The 20,602-nt window shown below is 32.9% G+C and overlaps 1 protein-coding gene across 1 annotated transcript in view; it reads right to left on the minus strand.

Moving 5' to 3' along the window:
* The window catches only part of LanB2 (laminin subunit gamma-1), a 166,945-nt gene that overhangs the window by 30,914 nt on the left and 115,429 nt on the right, over window positions 1-20,602 (minus strand). Inside the window, exons 7-15 of the mRNA XM_090375827.1 lie at window positions 18,401-18,508; window positions 16,559-16,695; window positions 10,646-10,768; window positions 9,477-9,779; window positions 8,677-8,901; window positions 7,230-7,415; window positions 6,136-6,265; window positions 3,465-3,577; window positions 909-1,217 (exon numbers count right to left, since the gene is read on the minus strand). Coding sequence (XP_090231953.1) covers window positions 909-1,217; window positions 3,465-3,577; window positions 6,136-6,265; window positions 7,230-7,415; window positions 8,677-8,901; window positions 9,477-9,779; window positions 10,646-10,768; window positions 16,559-16,695; window positions 18,401-18,508 — 1,634 coding nt within the window. The remainder of the gene's footprint in view (window positions 1-908; window positions 1,218-3,464; window positions 3,578-6,135; window positions 6,266-7,229; window positions 7,416-8,676; window positions 8,902-9,476; window positions 9,780-10,645; window positions 10,769-16,558; window positions 16,696-18,400; window positions 18,509-20,602) is intronic.

Below are 20,602 nucleotides of genomic sequence, written 5' to 3' on the forward strand. Positions count from 1 at the left end.
GTCAGGCCACACCTTGAGTATTGCACACAGGTCTGGAGGCTTCATTTTAAAAAGGATGTAGAGTTGCTTGAGTGAGTACAGAGAAGGGCAACAAGATTGATGAGGGCTGAAAGGGTGGTCTTACCAAGAAAGGCTAAATTTCTGCAAATTGCAGCATCTGGAGACTAGGCACCTGTGATCTCATTGAGGCCTTGAATGAGCTGAACAGGCTCAATTCTGATGGAATTCTTCCTCTTTATAGGATAGATATGCGGAAATTTGCCTTTAGCCAGCTGGTAGTTGATTGCTGGAACAAACTTCCATCTGTTGTGGAAGTTGATAGCTTAAATAAATTCAAGGAGGAAATGGACAAATGTTTAGAGGAATTGGATGTGTGAAATGGGTTTTTTTTTTTGGCTGATGCTACATAAGCTTTCTTTCTTGCATCACAAGCCTTTACTGCTACTAATACTACTACTAGTTTTAAAAGGTAATGTGAGTTATGCTGGGTAGACATAATAGTTTTAGGAGGTAAAAGAGCTTATTTCATTGGACTTAACTTTTAGCAACCCAACAAAAAACAAATTCTGGTATTGCATACCCTTTATCTTTGGTATTTAGGACAAAATGGTTCCTGACCTTTTTTAATCTAAAAAAGAGGGAATATCTTGTCATATTTGATTGTGATAGCACCAAAATTTGTGATTTTGTAAGTTTTTTGAACTGAGTGTTTAGTTTAAGAATATTAGATGTGACTTGATGTAAAAAAGAAAGGTAAGACTTTCAAATATCCTTAAAGCAATTTCCAATTCAAGGTATATCGGATCATTATTAGTTGTTCTATTAATTAAAAGAGCTAAAAAAATTTGAGTCAAACTGCCAGCAGGTTAAACTAGAGTTATAAACATTTTCGACTAACAATTACTTACATTTGCAACCTTCAGTAGAAAACCCATACTGGTAAGGTAAACACTGATCGCAATGTTGTCCAGTGACACCATTGCGACAGAAACATTGTCCTGTCCTTATATCACATGTATGGTTTACAGAACCAACAGGATCACAATTGCATAATTCACATCCAATGCCAGATTCAATATTCCAGAAACCATCTTCACAATGGTCACACTGCTTCCCAGCTACATACTCTTTACATGGACACTGACCAGAATGGGAGTCGCAGACCAATATTTCTGGTGAACCTACATGTGAAGTTCCAGGAGGGTAACAGTTGCATGCTGCAAGAGAAAATATAATTTCATTATATGACATCAAAAATTATGGAATTTTCTAATGAATTCATATGCTGTATATACATGTGTTTCTAGCCAAAAAAACCCTAAAATTTAAAATCTGCATCATTCTTAACAAAATAACAAGCTGTACCTATATTTCACACATACAAGGTAGGCCTATCTGATGCTGAGTTTATATTTATCAGGTGAAATAACTATATAAAAAACACTCCTATAAATAAAATCTGACATTTCCTTCAGACTATATTAGAATAATATTACTGCTGTGTGATAGCCAATCAATAGCTTATGAAACCTGTCATCCAGCTAAATGCAACAAAATGTTAATGTTATAAATATACCCTTGAAAAGAAGTTTTAAACAATGAATTTAGAGATTGCAAAAATGTACACAGATACAATTTTTAAAAATTTTTTTTTCATAGATTAAATACAGGATGCCAGTTCCTAGCTAAGCATCAGGTGACTCTTCGCACTTGCACAGAATGACTGGTCAGAAATAAGAGGGTCCATCCATGTACCAAAGGAGGGAGCTGGAAACTGTAACATCAACAACTGAACCAAGAGTTCAAAATGTTAAAAAAAAGGGAAGAAAATCGAGGGTGTGAAATATATTTTCAAAAGGTTTTTCCCTTGATTATTTTTGTCCAATCACTGCTTACAAACTAATTCTTACATCAAATAAGTAGAATTTTTTAAATGATTATTATGTATGTTGAGATAGAAGCTGAAAGGATAAATGAGGAAGAAGAAAAGTGGTTCTGTGAGTTTGAAGTAGGACAGTAAATGGTAAACGAATGTTGGCTGATTGGAGTATGGGTTCAGATTGGTTTGTAAGAGAGAGGGGGAATTATAGAAGCCACTTCAGAAGAACAGTACCCATGGAAATTAAGGCAGTTCTATAGTGCAGCACAAACAGAATGACTCTACTCTCTATGACATAGACAGTGGAGAGACTTTGTAAGAGATGGGCCATTAATTAACCCAACTTCCCTCTTTTGATTTGATTGGACTCCAAAAGCATAAGAGAGGTTATGGGAGCACCACTCCAGATTTGAGAAAATATTCCATTGTAAGGAAGAATATTGTTTCCACATTGAGGTTTGTATAGAGCAAATAGCTGCTCAGAAGTAAAGTAACACCAAGAGCAAAAGAGAAAACTAATTTTTTTAGATGCAGAGGAAGCAATATTTGTGATATGCTTATGTCAAGAGATATTAGAAGACAGGGTAATCCCTAATAGAGATATGCATATATCTCTATTAGGGATTAACCTGGACTAAGTTTTAGGATTGAAATTAACTAAGTTATCTTTGCCCAGTTGGAGAATTAGCTGGAGATCAGAATTTAAGGAATTGGTGATGGTGGATATTCAAGAAATTGAAGCTGTTTATGCAGGGCAAGGTTTCTCATTCTCACACTGGAAAACAGAATGCAATGTGTATCATCAGGAAGCTAATGGGTAGCATTTCCAGTCAGTAGCAGAAGGCCATTAATATACAAGAGGAAAAAGTGACAGAAATAACTGAATCTTAGGGAACAACAGAATTAGTGAAGTTAGAAGACATCTTTACAGAGAGCTGTCTAACTTCACCCACAGTGAGCAGTCAGAGAGAAAACTGGATATGCAATTACAAAAAACAGTCTCCCACAAAAATGTGTGCATCTTCCTTTTTTTTTTTTTTTATCTCTTTGTTAATAATTTTCACTCTTTCCCCATTTAAGTTGAACTTATTTTTCACGGATTTTTTTGGTGATCAATAGTAATATAGTTATTTTTCATAGTATATCACTAAACAGTGGCATCCTTGATTGTAATTTCATGAACTATGAAGAATCCAAAGTAACAAAGAGCATGACTAAGGGTAATTTTATAAAAATAAATTTGCAAGCTGGAACTAAACTATTTTTATGAAAAACATGCAAATGATATCTGCACACCTTAGGAAGTGAACAATTAACATTTACATGCCAACCCATAATTCAAAGGTTTACATGATAACCAATAATTCAAGGATTTTCTTTGGAAATTGACAGTAATATAGCTATTTAGTATACACCACTAAATGGGGAGACATCCTTGACTGCCATTTCCTTTCATAAACATATAAAAATAAATTTTCTAGCTGGAAGTAAACTCTTTTTATGCAATTATGCAAACGATGTCTGTGCCCCTTAGGAGGTGACTAAATTATAATTTAATTGATATTTATGAACGGTTTAAACTTACCTTTACAATCACTTTTTGGCAACGCTAAAGCATTTCCATAATATCCAGGTAAACAGTTTTCACAATACACTCCTCCAGTATTGAAGATGCATTTAAGACACTCACCAGTAGTCCTATTTAAATAATCTCATTTTATAATACTTTTAATGACAGATAATCAAATTTTAAACCTTTCATTAATCAATTTCAAAAAAATATTTCATGTTATAGCAAATTTAACTTCTTAAAAGTGGATCCCTTAGATAAAGGGTCACCCCAGTAGCAACACTCTGAAGGTATGATAGGGTGTTGCTACTGGGGTGGCCCTTTATCTGAAGGGATCCACTTTTCTATCTGGCACACTTGTTTGCTTTTATGCTACTGACTGCTGTATTGTATAACATATTCCAAATCAAAGAGGTATTGCTCCTTGGAACATGCTATGGTTAGAATAAGGCATAGCAGGTTGAATAAACAAGTGATCCCTATGATTCAATAGACAAGCACCTGAAAATACTGTTGAGCTTTAAACAGTCAAATGTTGAATGGCTTTTCTCATAGGCAGTGGTGGATCGTGACTATGACGTATGGGGTGCTGCTTCTTAAAGTTACATTAAATTGCCTTGGTAATAAGACATGTTGACATAGTAATAATAATAAGCAAGTTAAAAACACTACAAAACATTTAACTGGACATTTACCATTAACAGACTTAGACAATCTTGAAATTTTATTTAAAAATAAAATTTATTCTTCGGTTTTTATTTGTTGAAAATAGATTAATAACTTTTTCATTCAAGTTTGGTGCACTATTCAAATCAGCACTGTTTGCTCCACAATTCCTTTGCCTTGTTTTGTCACCTCTAAAAAATGCGTATTGGCAACTTGCCAACTAAGCATTGCCTGAACTACTGGAACCAAAATGTGGAACTGTGTAGCGCACAGTTCCGCCTATGGTTAAACTTCAAAGTTGAAAACGATTTCATGTTTTAATTCATTTATTATTGAAATGATTATTAGAAATAGAGGATGAGTATACTATATGCGGGACCTGTTAATAAAAATATTCATTGTTCTTCACAAAATTTCATATAACTCCATTGAATGTATATTTAGATTTAAAAAGCTGGGAAGCTCTGCAGTTCCACAGTGCCTACCAATGAGCCACCCCTGCTCATAGACTTATATGTTATAACTGGAAGATGTGTACCAGCATATTGAAAAAAAATTACCCCTCTCATGTTATAGAAAGATAACTTTACTTAGGTGATAATATTAAAGCATAAAATAACTTAAGACAAACAATGTAGTTAAAAATATTTTCATATCTTAAATGTTTTTCAACTGGACTTATACAACTTAGTTTATTAACTGAGAATCTGGAAGACTTTGCTTGAAAGAAAAGGGACTGTTGACTATGGAATTTGATGAGCTACAACAGTGGCATGCAACCTGTGGTCTATGGACCCCTGCCAGAAGATGCAAACTGACCCATCATACTAATTCTGAGATGTAAGTTTTTTAAAGACTTTTTCATTTGAGGGATCTGCCCAAATGGAGAATCTGCTAGGAATCAAAAGAGGCTCATGGCCAAAAAAAGTTTGTGTCATAGAGAGAGCTAGAGATTTGGGTTTTTGCAGAAGGAAGGTGTTGAAGGTTCTTCTGGTGGCTGTAGTTAGTCAATCTTCTTAAAGAATTTATCCAGTTTAAATTTAATTGCATCTTCCTTCATTTCTTACTAAATGATCCTGTAGCAGCTATGTCCTTATAAAAACCTCTTCACACCAATGAAACTACTCTCAAGATTAGGGTCCTTATTTCAGTCAAGTTTGAATTTATTTCCACTTAAAGATATCAGAAAGGTATTTTTAAAGACAAGTTCTTAGGTTGAACTGGAAAAACTATAGCATAATCATCAGCATCCTGACTTCAACGAACTGTTGTAATTTGATGAGCTCTTCATCGGTCAACTCCTCTGCATACCAATTCATTAACATGTACCTTGTATATGTCTAAATTAAGATACCTCTGTGATGAAATGCTTGGGAGGGTCCCTTCACATCCTTCAAAACTGGTGACAAACTGTGGGCAATGCTTTTACCACAACCCATTCATGGCTGACCATTTGACTTCAGTCCCAGCAATCTTCAAAAATTTATGCATTTTATTTCTCCAGATCAAATACAAATGAATGAAATTTGTTATAAACACAACTAAAATGTTATGTCAACCTAATGCATTATATAAGAACTACAGAACTGAGAAACTATTTTGATTTATTTTCATTAGAGCCAATAACTTTGCTCACAGATAGCAACAGACAAGACTTTCAAAGAAACTATCATATGCCCTAAATTAACTACAGAATACAAATACAATACTGAGTTCACTTCAAAGTTTGAGCATGGTAAGAATTTTTATTTACTGTACATAGTTTGATAGGCAATTAACACATAAAAAGCATATTAGAAAGTATAAATTAGTATTTTAACTGAACAGTCTGTCATTCTCAAAGTGCAACCACTCCATCATGATGTAAAGCTTTGATTTAATTAATGAACAAATTAAATAATTATTTAATTTAAAGCATTCTAATATCAATGTTAATTTGATAGCAGATCTTGTTTTCATATTTTCCGAATTGTTGCATTTTACAAACTATTTCTTTTGTTTTTAAAGAAAATGTACTTACGTATTGCAGTTTCCAATAGCATTAGGATCAATGTTGTTATTACATTCACATAATCTACAAGGATAAGGTGATCCACGTAAACCCAAAGGATCCCCAAAGTAGCCATCTACACAGAGATCACACCTGTGTCCTAGAGAAAGTTAATTCAAAGCATAAATAACATAACAAAATACACAGAGCTATGAAATATTTAAACACAGATAACTATGCATTTTAATCAATGTTCTTTCTCAACTCAAGAATTAAGTTGTGGCGACAACGTGGTGCGTGCACAATAGTAAGTTAATTTTTATTTTTTTAACGATTCTCTGAGGGAATCCCAGAAAAACAATAAAGACAATCCTTTGTATATTGTATCCAGGGTTATTAATAGGGTATATGGTGCCAATTGCAATTTTGTGCCTGGGTGCTAATTGAAATTTGGCACCCCCTTTAAAATTTTCTTAATATGTGTATGTAAGTTTCAGGTTTTCAGACACCCCTTGAATGTTGGCACCCAGCTACAGTGCACCCCTTGCACTCTCGGGACGACCTGCCTCTGATTGTATCCTTAATGTTTCACATAAGCAATGCATTATTAATAAATAAAATATTTAGTTCACAAAATGATAGAACCATAAATACAAGAAGCACATTAGAACTACACATGCTGCCATACGTATGTAGCATTTACATAGTTTCAACATATGTTGTAAGTTGGTAATGGAATTCTTGTTGGAATTTAGGTTATTGGAATGGTAATTAATATAATTGTTAGATTGATTAAATGTTAACTGATGGTAGATGATTAAATGTTAATTAAATATTTCCTTCAGAAAATTTCTGTTAAAGTAGACTTCATCAGTGGAAACAGACAGGATACATAACAGCTGAACCATTATATGTATGTAATTTATTTAAGGGTTAAGATTGTATCCTTTCATTGATGAAGTTAACATCATTTGAAGACACTTAAAAATAATTAAATGTTTAAATATCATAAATTTAACTTAATTAAATTAAATTAATTAAATATAAAATAAACTGAAGTCTTTTTTTCCTAACTCTTGAAAGGTTTGGTTATTTCTTCAATAAATAAATTAACAGGAACTTACCAGCATAACCTGCAGGACACTCAAGACAAGCCACAGTCTCATCAGGCAATATAACACATGCACCTTGTTCAGGACATGGGCAGGGCTGACAATCATTGGTTTCACCAGATAATGCATTACCAAAGAACCCCAAAGCACAATGTTCACAGTTATCTCCAGCAGTATTGTGCTGACAGATACATCTCCCTAAAAAAAAAAAAAAAAATTCATGAGTAGATGTTTAGGTGGTTTGAAAAATATGAAAGAGAATTGGCTTTATCTAACTTTTTTCTAGGTAAATAAATAAAGTGCATAATCTAACTATGTGTTTCTCAATCAGTGTTACATGTTTCCCTAGGGTAATATAAGAAAGAAGGAAAGAGGTTACTTCAATATCTGTTTAAAAAGAAAATGCATGCTTTAACTAGCCTATACAAGCAGAAAATTCTCAAAACGCATAAGTGCATATCTGCCAACTCTTCCAAATTAGATGGTAATCTTCTAACAATCAGGTTCTTCCAGTTTTCTAATAAAGTTTTCTTACAGTTTTTAGTCAAGTTGTATTATTTTCCAGATATACAAATATATAATATATATTATTTTTTATTTTTTACTGACAAGTATGAACCTACTGAATTTATGATATATGCTCAAAAGATGAATTTTGGCATATCTAGCATGGGTACAACATCACAAATCCAACTTCTCAAAAACCAGACATTTTTGAGATTCCTTTACTTCTTTTTTCCACAAAACTGATATTTCAATTTGGTACAAAATTTGTTCTTTCAGTAATGCTATTTAATTACAAATTGGTCTTCAAATATAATTATATTTAAGTTAAATAATATTAACATATAGTTTAGTGCAATAGCATCAATTTAATTCGTAAGCCATCTACCAAAGTAGTTAAATTGGCATTGTTTTAATTATATCTCATATTGTGAATACCTCCACAATGAGTTGCCATGGTATTATACTACTTGAATAAGTAACATTTCAACAGTGGAGATAGTCTTCTCCACTTGTTACTTATTCTAGGTGGATACCACCACCCAGACAGCAACCTTTCGAAGCTTACTGGCTTTCCATTGGTGAGTGGGCAGGTACCCTGGTGTTGCAATAGTGACAACCCAGTTATGAAGTATAACTCCACAATATGAGGGTTGCCTGAGAGTGTGCAGTAGTATAGGTTAGGTGATATTTTGGTAATAATAATAAAGTAATATATAATACTATAATATATAAAAGTAATATATAATAATATAATATATAAAAGTAAAGTGAACCCCGTGTTTCGGGTTCACATAAAAAATAAAATAAAATAAAATAAAGTAATTTAGTTAATAATAATAAATTAGTATAGCTTAGGTAATATTTTAAATAATATTTCATTTAAATATAACTCAGCAGCTTGTGATTTATTAATTTCATGTTTTGAAACCAAAATAAACAGGTAAGTTATTACCTGTTTCTGGGTCACAATATTCAGCATGTCCATGACAGTTGCAAGGTATACACAGGGCAAAACGACCTCCGCTAGGTGGATCATGTCTGAAACCAGGAGCACAGGATTCACAAAACTGTCCAACATATCCTTCAGGACAAGTGCACATTTCAATCCAAGTTGCATCTTGGCCAGCTGGTGTCCTTTGAGCTGTTTCAAGACGTACATTATCCAGGAAGCCTGTGCCTATAAAATTGAGCAAAGGATAATTGCAAATTACATCAGCTTATCAATGTGATGATAAGTTTGATATTTTACAAAATTGTTATTAGTAATGACATACGATGCAAGAAAGTAAACTTATAAAGCATCAGCCAAAAAAAAAAAAGCCTCCCGCATCACCTGTCATCCCATCCAATAATTTGTCTAGTCCTTGTTATAATAAATAAAATGTTTAAAGTCTTAATAACTGGGAATTAATTTTTTTACATATAGCTAGATAAACTGCTACTGACAACCTTTGGTTGGGCAAGGCCTTTGATTTTTTACCTCTCTCTCTCTCTCTCTCTCTCTCTCTCTCTCTCTCTCTCTCTCTCTCTCTCTCTCTCTCTCTCCACTACAATTAAAGATGGTTACAATTCCTTTGATACAAAATTGAATGTCATTTTCCCAAAAATAAGATAATCTGCAACTCAAATATCCCCCAAAAAGTCACGAAATGTTAACTGCATTTATGCAATTAACATTTGTCAACAATTTCTAATTTTATATTTAAAATTAACCATTTAAATAAGCCTATATTTTGGTTATTAGACTCATACCTTCTGGGCTATATGTAGCTCTGACCTTGAGTGCCGTCACATTAGACAGGACATTTATAAAATCCTGAGCACTCAGTCTTGGATTCCATCCATACACGGAATGCTCATGAAATCTGAACTGGTATTCTTGGTTAAATGTGGTAGGAAGTGGATTTCCTTGACCAAAGATAGGCTGAGATATTAATAAACCCGAACCTTCTAATACTATATCTTCTATGGTAACTCGTGGTCCCTCTTCTCCCACCCTAAAAGTAAAATGGAGCAACTGGTTGTAAGATGCTCGTTGATCTCCTGAGTATCGTGCTAAAGAAAAAACAATTATATTAAATACTCAATTATGAAATAACATAATTTAAACATTTAACTAGTGAAATTTTTATGTAAAACAGATTATTACAAAGGAGTATTCCAAAATCCTTATTTTTATTATTTTAATAGAAAATAATAAAATGGAATATAATGGAATCCCTGGCTTGATTATCCTTGACATTCCACAGACTGTTGTGGAGTTGGGCAAGGAAGTTAAAAGTGTGAGGACTTGGGTTGGGTGTGTTTGAAATTTAAACCTTTATTTAATATATTTACTTCCATTGTAGTGGGAGTTCTAGAACTTAAATTAATGATATGACTGGGAAGTTTAGGATTATGTCTAGGGTAAGTGCTATCACAGAGGGGTTTCCAGGGAAAAAAATTTCTCAAGGATTTTTTCCCAAACACCCCACCTTATGATAGCAATGAACAATTTTATTAAATTTTTTTAATTTAAAAAATAAAATAACAAAAGACAAACAATCTCCTTTGTTTAAACTGTTTTATTCTTTTTTTTTTTTTCAAAGAGATATAGTGAACTGTGCACAGCATATTCTGATGCACCAATAGACATTATGCATTGTTGAACAAAGAAAGGTCTGTTATTAGATCTATTTCACTATTACATTTAAAACCAAAATATAAATTTTTCATAATTTTCCCTTATATAGTTTAAATAATGGATGGCATTGCAAGGTGCACAATTTCAAATTATTTACAGCCTTTTTTCCAAAAAAAAAAAAAAAAAAGCTAACAATAATTTTTTTAACCTTTTTTTATTTTTTATTTTTTTTTATTTTTTATTATATGTAAATAAGATAAGATAGATGAGGTAAATAAGATATAATCTAGGAACTCACCTGGAGCCAAAAAGTAGACTGTCTCTGTCGTAGGAGCATGAACTCCAATGTTATGTGTTACAACATTATATTGAAAGGGAATGTCCTTCCCTGAGTAAGTCACAGCCCTCCACCTTTCTTTATCTGAAATTTTGAAAGAACTGTTTAATACCTACACAGTAATTAAAATATAATAACAAATACACTGATTGACATACTTCAAAATGTTGCCATGAAAACACTATTCAAGGTCAGTTTACCTGTTTTGAAGGCTAAAAATATCTCCGATAGTACAAATTGCATTTACTTCCATTATCTCATATGGGTTTTTCTGACTTTTCCTTTGATAGTGGCAACATGCCATTATGAAATTTATTTCATATGTGTGTTGTGTTTATCGCTAGATCGCAATGTTCAGCAATTTATAAATGAATTTAAGTAAATTTAAGTTTATTCAGATATTTTCTTCAAAAAAAAAAATTGCATTTTACTATTACTGTCCAATTATATGCAAAAGAAATTGACATAGCTGAAAAGTGAAAAAGAAACTGAATCTCTCTCTCTCTCTCTCTCTATATATATATATATATATATATATATATATATATATTTGAATAATGTTTGAAATAATTGAAAACCGAATCTTACATAAAAAAGGGGGGTAAAGCATACATTACAGGCAGCAAAAAGCATTTTCCTCTACATGATGCTTGAGATATAAACTTAACTGAGAACAGTGATTTAAAAAAAAAAAAAAAAATGCCAGCAGCATGGCAAGACAGAAGAGCGAAAATTGTGAAATTATACATAACGATCAAACCAACAGGGAGGGAAGAGAATAAAATTATTGTAGCAGAAACTCTCGAAGATAATTTAGAAGTCTAAATACAAAGATAATAAAATATAATCAATTAAATTTTGAATAGCCAATTAAATGAAATTTAACGGCACCCCCTCTGACGGGCACCAGGTCCAAATTTATGTGAAATATCATGAGCAGAGATGTGAACAACTACAATAAAATAAAATATAACTAAAACAAAAATAGACTGACCATTATGTCCCATCTCAAACGAGGACCACATTTTTTTTTTTAAATCACTATTCTCAGTTAAATTTATATCTCAAGCGTCATGTAGAGAAAAATGCTTTTTTGCTGCCTCTTTACCCCTTTTTTTATGTAAGATTCAGTTTTCAATTATTTCAAGCATTATTCAATATAAGAATATCACATGACAGTAGTGGGCTGATTTGCTAATGCTGCGCCTGTGCGCAGTTCATGCTTTGCCTATATAATCTGTTTAATCCATAGTTCATGTTTTGCCTATATAATCTGGTTAAGATTACTTTTGTCAGTGGTGTGGCTTTGCATTTGAGTGCTTGTATCTGTCCTATTTTTAATTTTTGCTGCATCAGGACCACCGCTATTCAAGTCCTCTGCATTGGCGGTTCGATCTGGGGATTGGATGGCGGACTGATCTTTCAATCAATTCGCCTTTGCAGCGATTCCCTGACCATTATTGGCCTTGTGGTCCTCTGTTGAGATGGGGCATAATGGTCAGTCTATTTTTGTTTTTGTTATATTTTATTTTATTGTAGTTGTTCACATCTCTGCTCGTGATATTTCACATAAATTTGGACCTGGTGCCCGTCACAGGGGGCGCCGTTAAATTTCATTTAATTGGCTATTCAAAATTTAATTGATTATATTTTATTATCTTTGTATTTAGACTTCTAAATTATCTTCGAGAGTTTCTGCTACAATAATTTTATTCTCTTCCCTCCCTGCTGGTTTGATCGTTATGTATAATTTCACAATTTTCGCTCTACTGTTTTGCCATGCTGCTGGCATTTTTTTTTTTTTTTTTAAATCACTATTCTCAGTTAAGTTTATATATATACAGTGAAACTTCCCTTTAACGGACAGCCATGGGGAACGAAAATGTGTCCGTTAGAGAGAAGTGTCCGCTAACAAGAAGTCTGAGGGAGAAAAAAAAAAAAAAAAGAAAGAAAGAAAAATCGTTAAACGTTTAATGTAAAATTAAATTAAAATATATACAGATTTTGAACAATATTTTTGTAAATAATATACAATTACATACACAAGAGATAAAGAAAAATCGTTAAACGTTTAATGTAAAATTAAATTAAATTATATACAGATTTTGCACAATATTTTTGTAAATAATATACATACAATTGTGCTATGCATATTATGACTTTATCTTAAGAAAAATACATACAGTAATCACTTATTTTCTTCTGCACCTTCTTCCGGCTGATAATTTTGTTTTCAACATTTGTTTGGAGTGAAGAAACCATCGAAAGTCCTTCAGTATCTTCTTCAGCGGCGAAAAACATTTTTAAACGATTGATTTATATGAGCGCTTCTTCTATTTTCATCGGTGGTTCGTCGTTAATATGTTCTTCGACAGAATGACCTCCTTCCATTTCTTCATCCTCATGAGGAACTTCTTGAAAAATATCGATGATAATGTCGTTGATATCTAGAGCACCATCTTCTGTAGTGAGGTTTGAGTCTATCTTTGTAGCCAGGGTCACTTGTAGCGGAAGTATCGTACATTATCAATAGATGTTGAAGTTCTTGTTCTTCTTGGTGCTCCACATTGCTGTTCACAACTTCAATTTTTGCGTTTGAGAAGCCAGACTTTACAAAACAGTTCACGACAGTTTGTTTTCTAATTGCGTTTACTGAAGAGGAAATCCATTGAATTGCATCTAGGATGCTGATTTTCTTTGAAAGGTCACTCGCACATGTTACATTGCTCATGTTTGCAATGAGATGTCTTAAAACACGTTTTCTGTAGTGACGTTTAAAATTTTTTATTATCCCTTGATCCAAGGGCTGACACTCTGCAGATGTGTTTGGCGGCAGAAAAACGATTTGAATGTTGGACAATTCAATGTGAGGGTGAGATGCAGCATTATCCATGAAAAGACTAATTTTTCTATTTTGACGAATCATGTTTTGGTTAAAGTGACTTATCCATTCGCTCATGATATCTCATGTCATCCACGCTTTTTTATTAGACTTCCAGTCAACATCCAAAAGATTCAACTTTATGCCCTTGAAACAACGAGGATTTTGTGGGTTTCCTATAACAAGAGGTTGTTCAAAGTCTCCCAGCATATTTGTACACAATAGTACAGTCAAGCGTTCCTTAGAAATTTTTCCGCTCTGGCACTTTTCGTTTTTAAGACTCGTTTTTTTCAGAAAGAGCTTTAAAAAAACAACCCTGTTTCGTCACAGTTGTAAATATCCTTAGCTTCAAAATTACGACATAAATCTTCCAATTTGACGGTCCACTCTGTTACAACCCCAGTATCAACAGATCCACCTTCACCACTTACGGTTTTCCAAGAAATTTTTATGCCGAGTTTTGAACTTGTCTAGCCATCCCACAGAAGCTTTGAACTCATTTACTCCCATAGATTTCGCAACCTCCAAAGCCTTTTCCCTAATAATAGGCCCATTAATGGGAATTTTTTTAGCATGTGCGCGACAAATTTGAAGTCCAACAATTTTCGGGAATGATTTTTGAACCTGATCATTTCCGTGTTGCCAAAATTGTTTGAGCAGTTCATTTTTTTTTCTTTAGGATGTCGCTTACCTGCGTCTTCCCGATTTTGAATTTTGCAGCGAGATTGCGAACACTATTTTTTTGCCGATCATACGCATTAATGAGTTCAACTTTATCTTTTAAAGTTAAATGTTTACGAGAAGACATTGTGCACTTCATACGACACTGAAGAAAACTGAAATTGAAAAGATGAAAGGCCGTCCATATTTGCCCCCCCTGCACGCACCGAATTCATCAGAAGTTTTACATGTGCCTTAAAATTCTTGATAAAGGGTTTAGAACCGCGATGTAAACCTTGATAAAATTCAGAGAATTGGAAATAGAAAATAAACACACGATTGAGGCAATACGTGGAAGAAACGTTCCTAGAAAAAAGGCCGTGAGCTCACCCGCTGTCCGTTATGGGGAGATCAAATTAAGTGCTAATCTAAACGAAACAGTGCAGATTGCCTGTCCGCGTCCGTTACAGAGAATGTCCGCTAGACAGAAGCTGCAAACACATTAAAACCAATGGAGGTGAGTTGGGGAATTTTAAAATGTCTGTTGTAGAGAGATGTCCGTTTACGAGAGGTGTCCGTTAACGAGAGGTTAACGAGAGTTAACGAGAGGTGTCCGTTAGGAGAAGTTTCACTGTATATATAGAGAGAGAGAGAGTTGTTGCTTGTTTGTTTGGGATTTATTAGGTGCATCGGCAACAACTATGGGCATAGTGCGCCATTGAGAGAGAGAGAGAGAGAGAGAGTATTATTTAGTTGAATATATATATATTAGTTTATGGCGAAGAATATTGTAAAAGACATATTTAGATAAATCTATGAAGAGCACTAAGGTAAAGTCTGTTACACAGACACAAAGGATAATATACAAAAACTTATCACTGTATACCTACAATCTGGGTGACTTCTGGGATCAACCACCCAAATTGAAAGGAAAAACAATGATAAGGGATTTTCTGTTTCTGTATGATCGTATGCACTATGATCAAAATCAATTTTGAGGTTATATAAAAATAACAGAATAATAGAGAGACCTCAAGAGGCAAATACAAAAAATAAAATAAAATAAAATAAATTAAAAGTGCGTTGTTAAATTTGTGATAAATACAGCTCAGAATAGGAAAGGAAGTACATAACACACTTAATAGCAAGAAAAGGATGCTAAAACTTTTGAGGAGAAAAAATGGGAAAATAGGAAGAAAATAGTTTCTTACTATGCATTTGTAAAATTAATGGCCCACCAAAAATAAAAATAATGACAAAGAAAAGCAAAAAGTAGAGGAAATGTAAAATAAATCAGATGGCTCAGGCAGTTTGTGGGAGGGGTTGCAAATCCCATTCCTTTAGTAGGACCTTGAACAAAGTTTTGAGACAGTTATGAATCATGAATTTAAAGACAATTATGTGTAAATAAGAATAATAGCATACATATAATTTTTTTTGTATTTTAATAGATTTGTATATACTATTATTCTTATTTATATAAAAAAATCAAAATATATTATTCATTCTAAATTTTGTATATGTATAAATTTATATGTATATAAATATCACACACACTTATTCTTATTTACACATAACTGTCTTTAAATTCATGATTCACACTCTCGTGCAGAATTTGACAAATCTTCTCCTTATTCATATCCAATGCATTGTCATTTGACCTTCAGAATGATGGCCAATCTTTTGCCACAATTTCCTAAACATTTGTAACTTAGTCCTCATTTCGTAAGATTTGACAGAAGTCCACTTCTTGGGTCATCGTGAATGCCCTCATGCTCATCTTTGAAACACTTATACAATTCAAACACACTGGTACGACTTAATGTTTCATTACAATAAACAGTTTTTAACATTTTATATGTTTCTGTTGCAGATTTTTCAAGTTTAAAGCCAAACTGGATATTAATTTGTTGCTCTATTGTAAAATTGTGACACAGAATGTTAATGCTACTACTGAAACTGGTTGTTACTTGCAACTGGCCAGCCTACTAGACAATGTCTGTACCATCACCTATTGGAGGAAGTTTGAACTACAACATAACACTTCCATTTATTTTCAAATTCATTGAATATGACTGCAATAGCACCAGGCTAAGAATTTTATTGCCCATCTTGTGTGCGTATCAAAAATAATCAATTATTTCAATTATGATTTATCAATTATATACATCACTAATCAAAACAATTGTGGATGTTAAGTTATATTTACATCATTCTATTACCTTTATAAATAAAGATAATAGAATTAACTATTTAGATAATAATGAAAATCCTTCATTCAATTGTTCTAAAAGTTTCAAAGGGAGAAAAAAATGGAAAAAAATTAAATATACCTCTTGTAAATGTACTATCGATACTGACAGTAGTGTATCCTGGAGCACTTCGACACACAGAGGAATGACCATAACAGAAACAGGGTAGACATCCGAATTCATTATGTTTCTGCAAATCAAAATAGCCTGGTTTGCACCTATAAGAGGAATTTAAAATTTTAATCATCCAATCAAAATGTAGCATTACTATGTTTTCTGTCTAATGATAGAAACTTCTGATCTAAGTAAAATTAATAAAAAAAGGTCCAGCTAAAACTGCAATGATATGTTGTTTTGTTGTTTTGGTTTTTTAGGAGCATTAGCAACTAAGGCCATGTTGCTCCGGGAATATGTGGTGGTCATTCCCTGACCTTTCCGCATCCTCCGTATTTGGTGCAATGATATCAAATATGTGTTAACAACAGACAATAAAATCATAATTACAGATAAAAACTATATAGTAATAAAAACTAATAAAATATATAAATTAGGAATAAATAATCTGGTTTCATATTTGGAGCAATGTGGCATTAGGGGCAAGTTAATATTGTGGATAAAGGGATGTTTAAGGTTAGGTTAGTTTATAATCATCCATTGTCTCCATGACAGGAGACAAGGAGTGATTATAAATGGCTACTACTCTCTGTGGACTAATGTGATGAGTAGGGTACCAATGAGGTCAGTTAGTTGGGTCCCCCTTACTATTTTTAATATTTATTGATGTATCCTTGAATAGTCAGAAACTCTCTATACTAGGAGGAGATCCCACATCTATGCAGGGTTCATGGGAACTGACGGGGGGCTAACTCCTCACTTTCTAATGTTGAGGAATATCCATTCCTCACTTTCTAATGTTGTAACCTATTAGTGGGGAGCCAACTATATGGCTTCTTAACAAACAAGGTGAGCCAACAATATGGAAGTAATACGACTACAATGGATAACTTATAAGCTAAAAACTTATCACTATGGTAGGACAAAGTAATCAAGATTTATACTGGCTGGGATGTCTCAAGTCACTTGAGATAACACTATAAAAAGGAGCCTGCATGACATAGATAATCTTTCTCCTATTTTTAGGCTTCCTAAATGTTAAAAGTCAAATTAACACTCTGGAGGAAGCACGAAGGAAAAAAAATAAGTTTTATAAAAGTTGTTTCTGGTCACAAAGAGAACAGTACTCTTTAGAATACTGTTCTCGATTTTGAACTGGGTCTCTTCATAATAGAAGAGAAAAAAGAGAAACAGTGCATTTGAAGTTCTTTAGATATTTATTCTGGGTAGAACTGATGTCTCTGATTTATCAACAAGAATATTCTTCTACTGTTCACCTAGGTGGCTGAGAAGCCCTCACCAGATGTACCCACATTTTGCAAAACTAATTATACTTATCTTAACTTTTTGGCCAACCTGCAAAGTTAATCAATAATGTAAACATCTGCTGCCAGTCAGCAATTTAATAAAGATATTTCTTTATTTATTTTGCTGGTTTAGCAAAAGCCTCTGTCTTCCTAGCATCATATGGCCAATACCATTTCCTATCTAGAAATTTTATTGATAAGTAATTTTACATAATATTGCACTTTATTTTTTATATTTTACATCATTATGCTATAAATACTGTTTTGAATATTTCATGATTTTATATGGTTGTAAAGTGCTTTAATTATTATGAACTTTTTTGATGTGTAGTATATTTTGGTTTTATGAATTAGCAGGGCCTGTGCTCCAGTTGATACATAAAAACAAAAATAAAGAAAAAAAATATATGCTTAAAAATAAACCAATAGTTTTCACAATAAAAATGGCAAAACAAGGCTCATAAAATAATATAAATATATAACAACAAAGCTAATGTCATACTTCTCACATCGTTGTCCTTCCACATTTTCTTTACAATGGCATATTCCAGTTACTGTATCACAAGTGGGATTATTATTAACACTTCCGGCTACGTTGCAACCACAAGGTCTAGAAAGTAAAATATTCATTAAATTTATCAGGTTGAAATAATATTTTTTCGATGAAAAATTATTACCTAAGTTACTAGGCTAGATGTTACTTGTACTTGTATATTAAAAGGAAAACAGAAAGGCTTTATATATTTGTTTACAATCATATTAATTAGATTAAAAAAGAAGAATGAAAATGAATATTTGGGACTAATTTGAATTTTCTATATAATGATACGAATTGATTTTACACTAAAATTAAATTTTAAAAATATATTAAATTTTAAAAAAAACTAAAATAGTATAAAAAAATAAAATATATATATAGCTATAAGATTAAAATAATAAAAGTAAAATACATTCTGAAAGTTTATGTTATTTTCTTGGGAAAATGACATGCTTGAGATGTCATTTTCCCAAGAAAGTTTCCTACCATTAACTTGAACACAGTGTTTTTAACCTGAACATAACTGTTATGTTTGTTATTTGGTTTTTAGGAGCATTAGCAACTAAGGCCATATTGCTCCGGGATATGCGGTGGTCATTCCCTGACCTTTCCGCATCCTCCATATTTGGTGGTGGCGGGCTCGAACCCCAGTCTAATCAAGTAGTCAGTATGACAAGAACCACCAAATAATCACAAAACCACCTGACAACTGGTGTATTTTTCAAAAAAAAAAAAAAAAAAAAAAAATGGTTACAAAAATTAAGATTCACATTATGGGATTTTTTTCCAAGCTCCTGATTACAAGAAATCATCTCTTCCATCACTAAAACAGGGAAATATGGATTAAGATTGCAGCTTATATTAAGTAATCAATATCATCTGAAGGAATAAAATCTTCAGATAATTTTACCCATAACAGCAGCAAATCAATGCTGGGGGGATATCAGATTGGGGTTCATAATCCTCTAAGAGGACAGTAAAATGACTGATGGTGAAATTTTCACTGTATTAAATGATTCTAGAACTAAAAGATATAAATTAAAACTAAAGGGGGAAGAATTATGGACTGACTGCACTGTAGAAATTTTTCCTTTAGACAGCAACTTCTTAATCATTGGAATATGTTGCTTCCATGAGTAGCTGAAGCCAACAGCATGGAGAAATTAAAAGGCCTGCTCTATCATTATCTATGGAAAAGGGGTAACACATAGGTATTTTTTTTTTTTTTTTTTTTTTTTTTTGGTTAGTGCAGCAAAAGTCTTTGGCTTCCTTGCATCACATGGCTAATACAAATCTGATCTTTCCTGTTCTAATTCTCCAGATCGATATGCCTTTTCAACTCCTCTAACAAGCTTCTTCTGTTTCCTGCCTACTGCCTGACCAACCTATTTCCAAACTGAAACTATATCTCCTCCTGAACTTGCAATGCTGGTAACTCTACCAAACCAACTCCCTTCATTTACTATATTAAATTCCACTCTCCAAGTAATAGCCTCAATAAAAGATATCTGGGGGACATCTCTGAATATATGTTTCACTGTCATACATTTACCATAAGCTGCTTTACCCCGAGCAAACATATGACCATTTTCCAAATAGGTAAAACATTTCATCAGTCTCACTACAAGCTGCTATGTGATTTCCTTCTGCAGTACAGACATTCCATCTCAAGGGCACACCCAGGATTTTTCCTTGGGGAGGCTAAGAATCAAAGCCACTGCTTTGATGTAGAGAATGACTCACTTTTTCTTCTTTTTTTCTTCTTTATTTTGATCCAGTTGCTGAAGCACAGCAGCCAATCCTTGGGTGCATCACCATTCTACTTCCATCCTCTTATGATTCAGAACCAACTTATAACTTGCCACCTCCAAAATATTAGGTATTAGTATCTCCATGATATTAACAATTATCACTTTACAAGACCATACCAAAGAAAATAGCTAAATCATTTTTTTTCCCTCTTTAACTTCAATCACTATCCCGAACTGGCTTTTTTGCCTATACCAAATGATCAGGCATCTCTAATAGGTACTGGCTTTATAGTGATTAATTTCCTAAAGTCACCTGTAATTCTACCTTTAATCATTTCTCCACACAAAAAATTCCTTCAAAATTATATCTCCTGATGCCAAATGGAGTGAGTGCCCTGAATTTTCTCATTATGCA

The sequence above is a fragment of the Mastigoproctus giganteus genome, chromosome 6 (genome assembly GCF_048544385.1).
Source record: "Mastigoproctus giganteus isolate SK-2022 chromosome 6, ASM4854438v1, whole genome shotgun sequence".
NCBI classification, from domain to species: Eukaryota; Metazoa; Arthropoda; class Arachnida; order Uropygi; family Thelyphonidae; genus Mastigoproctus; species Mastigoproctus giganteus.